Below are 6,000 nucleotides of genomic sequence, written 5' to 3' on the forward strand. Positions count from 1 at the left end.
TCCTCATCTGTAAACAAGAGAATACACAGACTTCAGTATAGCAGTTTATCACTTTCCTTTTCTTAGGTGTATACGAGTTTTCCAGAGGGTACATGACAGATAATACTGTGTATACTGTGAAACTGCAACAGTATGAATGTAGCAAGTATGAGAATCCAGTTTTCTTCTATTAAGCTAGATGTTATATAATTTGCAAAAATATAAAAACAATGCTTCTTCAAACTAATTTTGTTTTTAATTAAAATATAGTATACAGGTTAATATGAAATGGATTTATCATCATTATTTTAAAGTAAATTATATTTTTTAAAGATTTTATTTATCTATTTCTAGAGAGGGAATGGAGGGAAAAAGAGAGAGAGAGGGAGAGAAACATCAATGTGCGGTTGCTGGGAGTCATGGCCTGCAACCCAGGCATATACCCTGACTGGGAATTGAACCTGCGACACTTTGGTTCGCAGCCCACACTCAATCCACTGAGCTACGCCAGCCATGGATTTTAAAGTAAATTATTTTTTAAAATATCTGTTTTAATTTCCAATATGGTAAATAAACAAAAGCTCTTTGGGGTCCTCAATAATTTTTAAGATTGTAAAAGACTGGAGACCAATAGGTGTAAGTACTGCTGCATTACTTACAGCAGATTATCTACCCCTCCCTAAACATGTTCAACTTTAAAACTTCCATCCTTTTGCATGGTGATGTGCTCTCCACTACTAGCCTAGTCCCACCCAGGTTTTCAGGGACCTCAGATGCATCCTGGAGAAACAAGATAAGAAAAAAGGTTCTGAAGTCATGCAAGACAATTAACTTCTCAGAGTGTGTTTCCTCATCTGTAAAATACAAGTTATATCTACTTCATAAATAATTGGAATGTTACATAAAACAGAATTTAAAACATCTGGCATAGTGTTTAGCATACAGTAGAAATGAAAAATGTCAATTTCCTTTCTACTTAAAATTATAAAGTAATCACATTCCATAGTAAAGTATGAACTAAATTATTTAATCATAACAAAGCAATCAATCAAACTGGTTCTGAGTAGTTCTGTAAGGATTACTATTTGTACAAAACATGCTTTTATAGACTAAATCCCTTGAAATGCATAAATGCTGTGACAGTTCTGTGGTTACCCCTGACTGATAAATTCAAATAAATTTAAAATCTTTTACTTCAAATGGGATCTTAGTATAGGATGATTTGCTATTATACCCCAGTTTAGCCTTAGAAAAATGTCCATAAATCTACTCTTCCCAATGTTTCACAAAATTAAGTAGTATAACTCACACTTCTGCTGCATCCTGTTTTTTAAATACTCCACTGAGTCCAACTCATTAAATTTTTGTTTTCACCTTTGTAAATGGAGAGAAAACTGGTTGTTAAGCTGAAATGGCCATATTTACTTATAGCTTAAGTGTCATCTTTTATGGTTTTTTTTTATATGCAAATGTCTAATGCACATTAGATAACATTTACCCTGATCAGAGTAAATCTGTTTTATATTAGACATGACAAAACTTTAAAAAACAAAAGAAAATGACTGAAAACAGAAGCCCAGAAACCTCTTCCCTTCTATCTCTAGTTATCTATAACTAAACATATATTGAACATATTAGCTATATGAGGATACACAGTCCTCATTCGCACAACAATTTGTTAGATGATGACCCTAAATATCAGTCCCATACTTCAGCCTTGTAAATGAGGTACACTTTTCTTCTTTTAGAGATGAGAGAACTCAGTCTTTCATTTTCTGTCAAGTGACCTGCCCAAGGTCAGACAGCAGGCCAATGGCAGAGATGGGAGGAAAACCCAAGTCAGTCAAACTTGAATGTACACAACCCTTCCTTACACGGCTGCCTGTCATGATCACTGCCTGCTGTCTTGGAAAGAATACTGAAAGTTGAAATAATTGTTATCAGTCCTGGATTTTCCACCAATAAGCTGTTTAACCTTCAACATGTAAGTAATCATCTCAGCTCGCCAATATACAACCATCTGGATACCTTAGTTTTTTCTCCTCTTTAAGGGGGGGCCACAACAGGCCATGGCCAAGAACAGACAACTCATTCAATAGTTAATGACAGATGGGAAATTTTCTACCCTCACTAGTCATCAAGAAATTCAAACTAAAACAAGACACCATTTTTCAAACATCAAATGATCGAAGATCAAGGTAATTATATAAACACTCATATATTACTGACAAGTTGTATAAACTGATAGAATGTCTTCAAGAAGTTAGTTATAAACATATACTAAATGTTCATGTCCTTTTACCTAGTACTTCCAGGCCTAGAAGATGTCTTATGCAATAATCCAAAATAAAGAAGTTTTATGCATAAATGTTCATTACAGAATTATGATATATAATAGCAGAAAATAAACAGCCTAAACATTCAACCACAAGGAAATGGTTAAGTTACAAAATAGTCTCCAGGTGAAATATTATGTAGCCGCTTAAAACTATTTTTACAAATGAAAAACACTTATCAAAATGTTAAGTTGGAAAAAAAAACCCAAAATATCAAATGGTGTATGTAGCATGGCTGCAGAGAAGCATTAAAACATTAACAGATTAATAACACTGCATGCCAACTAAAAATAATTATTTAAATAATCTTTAAAAAAGAACTGCACATATCTATACATACTTAATAGACTCAAGACTCATGTCCAAAATAAGATACAAATGGGTATATATAGTTCAAGGCTATTTGCATAAATAAAAATGTTATATAGATTAAAAAAATTTTAAAGACAGCCTTTGGGTGATGGGACTATAACAGTGATTTTCAACCTGTATGCCACATGAATTTTTAAAACATGCAATACCTGACTATTTAGTCAGAAGCACTGACCTCTTTTTCCTTAGATTGCCAAATAAAATTGACAACACAGCCATTGCCATACAGTGTGAATGAATCAAAATCATGCCTATTTTTTGTAAGATAAGCAAAAAGTATTTTTGGTGTGCCACAGAATTTTAGTAATTAGCTTATGTGTGCCATGAGATGAAAAAGATTGAAAATCACTGGACTACATAGGGAGTCTGGATAGAATGATGGAAAGAGAACAGTTTAGATGGCCATCCCACTTTCCTAAGGGTAGTGCATCATTATTATTCTGTAATTTCCAATTCTGAAATGAACATTACTTTACAATTGAATAGGGTTATATTACCTAGGTTATATCTAAGGCTTGGTTGTAAAATGCTAAAATTTAAAAATATATTTAATCCACATCAGAATTTAAGAATAAGAGAACAGTTAGCTGATCATCTGTTCACTTTTTATGGCAGGAGGTACATAGTTTCCCTCCAATTTTCCAGTCAAGGGGAAAAGCAGCACCAACTAGCAGCCTTAATTATAACTATTACTTACCAAGTCACAGAATTAAAAAAAGCAAGCACTATACAAGAATAACCTTAGTCATCAAATCTCAAATGTAGAATCACCTAGGTACTACGGAAGAAAAAGGAAATTCATTCAAGTCCTGGAGAAATGAAATCTTCAATAGGAATTCCTGACTCATCCCTAAAGCATGAACCCTAGGGCTTCCCTTGTACAGGAGTTCAGAAACTGGGCACCTGTCCTGATGGCCTGCATCACCAAACAATGCTCTTTCCTGACAGGATATGCCCGCGGATAACAAAATGAGTAGCATGCAAACAAGTGGCCAGAGACCACACCACCTATCCTTCCATAACCAAAATAAGACTACAAAAGACTAGTTTTACATGTTTTAAATCTCTATTTCTGCTAGAGTAGTAAAACAGGGACTCCACCCAATTATTGACATTATTCAAAGATACTAAAACAATGAAAATTCGCAGTATTAGGGAAAAACTTATTTTCTTTACCCTTCTTAGATCGAAAAGTAATTCTTCAAAAATTCACAGGCTAAATGTCAAGAGAAAATGCTTAAAATAAGGGATAGATTATTTAAATCTGTATTTTCCCATCTTCAAAAGATACTAACAAAACCTTACTCCTATCCTCTATTATTAGTCTCTAAAGGCGAAAGTCACAAAGCCCCACAATACTGTGGATCTATGTTATATGCTGTTCATTTTAACGTTAAAGCTTTACTAGACTTACGTCTCTTTAAAATTTGAAAAAGCATTTCTGTACTAAAAGTCACTTCATCTGAACCCTGTAAACCAACTGTACCTTAAGGCAAAAACTAAACAATGTTTGCTGCTCTACATTAATCTACATTAACTGTGTACAATTTTCACAATCCAGAAATTCAGGGTTTAATGATTATTCTTGGGGTGTACCTTGCCCAGGAGCAAAACTTCACCTACTTTACTTCCCATTCCCAAATCCCGCCAAGGCTAAGAAGCAACACTTCCCCTGATCCTACTTCCTTTTCTCCATTCCCCAGACCTCCAAGGTTTCCAACGCCCCAGTCTTGCGCAATATCCGCAGGAGCAGCCGCAGCAACCACCGCCTCCTAAGCCGGGAAACAACTCTAAAGGAATTGTCCAGCAGAAAAATAAGGTGGGGGAGCGGGGACAGGCAATGAAGGAAGTCGACTTCTGGTCCCACGCCTTCGGATCTGACCCCCTCATAGCGATGTTGGCTACAGAATTTCACGAACTAGACTTTTAACCTCCTTTCCAGCCCGCTTGCACAAGCGGAGGGAGGAAAGGGGGGGAGGGGAGGCTGAGAAGGTTATCTCTCAGTTCAGGGCTTCGGTCCGCACCGTCGTCTCCGCCCCACCAGGACTATTGTTCCCAAGCTCCCCACCCCCACCCCGGATAGGAAGTGATAGTCACATCCCCTCCGCCTTCAGCAATATCCCCTACGGAGTCTGAAGGTTTCCTTCAGGATAACCCTTCCCCCTCCACACACACACACACACACACCCTCAACCTAGAGTCACTTTGACCCCCAACACCTCAAACCCGCATCTCAGAAGACAAGAGAACTGTCGGAGGTGAAAGGGAATTAGCTAAAGCGTGAGAAACCTTAAAGACAATCCTTTTCCAGGCGTTTGAGATAACAACTGCGAACCCGAGAACAGCACAAGTCCTTCCCTGAACACTTTTGAGAACAGCTTGAGCAAAAGGACCCCACAAATTAATGCCAATCTCAACACCCCCGTTCCTCCGTCAGCCGCGATCCGCGCTCCTCCCGGGGCAGACACCCTGCCTCGATCCTCCTAGGAGGGGCAGGTAGGATGGGGAGGTGAGCAGAGACCTCACTCGCCTCCGGTGCCGGCACGGGAAACAATGGGTGGTCGCCGGCGGCGGTGCTGAGTGAAGGCTCGGCCCGGTGGCCGCTCCCTTTGCGCCCACAGCGCCCGCGGAGGTGGCCGCGAACGCGGGAGGAGGGGAAAGGAGGCCAAGAGAAGGCGGTCTCACCTCCCGCCGGCCTCCGAGACCACCCGGCCCTTGGGGATGGTGCGCGCCCTTCCGCCCCTCTCCTCACTACCGCACACAAAGCGCTGGCGGCCCGGTACGCGGGCGGCAGGCTCCGGTGCCGGCGAGACAAGGCGACAACCGGGGAAGGACTCACCATGAAGTCCCGGGCGAAGTTGTCCTCCCCATTGTGGTCTGGACTCTTCATGGCCTCGACCCTCTGTATGAATTTCCTCAGGATCTCCACTTGCTCCATCCTCCCGCGTCCCCCCGGCTGCGGTCGCTGGCCCCCCCGCCGCCGCCCGCCCGCCCGGCGCAGAGCCCGCTCCGTCTTCCCCAGCTCGTTCCCCCTGCCAGTCCCCTCCCTCCCGAGCCCCGCTAACCCCCGCCGCTCGTTCCTGTCCCCACCGCCCAAGGCGGCGGCACCGGCCCGGCTCCCAACCCTACAACTTCTAGGAGTAGCCGCCGCTTTCCCACAGTACGCGGCGAGCCGCGGCAGCTAGGGCCAATCCCAACCCCCAGCTTGCTCCATCCTCCTTCCCCGCCTTCCTCCTCCTTCCTCGGAGACGGAGAAGCTGCCACCGCCTCAAGAACACTGCTCTCCGCTTGCCCTGCCCCCCCTTCCCGGTTC

At 41.7% G+C, this 6,000-nt stretch overlaps 1 protein-coding gene across 1 annotated transcript in view; it reads right to left on the reverse strand.

Annotated features, from left to right (window-relative positions):
- Positions 1-5,731, reverse strand: part of PTPN12 (protein tyrosine phosphatase non-receptor type 12) — a 93,196-nt gene extending 87,465 nt beyond the window's left edge. The window contains exon 1 of the mRNA XM_045827956.1: positions 5,527-5,731. Coding sequence (XP_045683912.1) covers positions 5,527-5,625 — 99 coding nt within the window. The 5' untranslated portion in view covers positions 5,626-5,731. The remainder of the gene's footprint in view (positions 1-5,526) is intronic.
- Positions 5,732-6,000: the final 269 nt, after the last annotated feature.

The sequence above is a fragment of the Phyllostomus hastatus genome, unplaced genomic scaffold, assembly GCF_019186645.2.
Source record: "Phyllostomus hastatus isolate PE091 unplaced genomic scaffold, TTU_PhHast_1.1 phas_scaffold_78, whole genome shotgun sequence".
In the NCBI taxonomy this organism is placed as follows: Eukaryota; Metazoa; Chordata; class Mammalia; order Chiroptera; family Phyllostomidae; genus Phyllostomus; species Phyllostomus hastatus.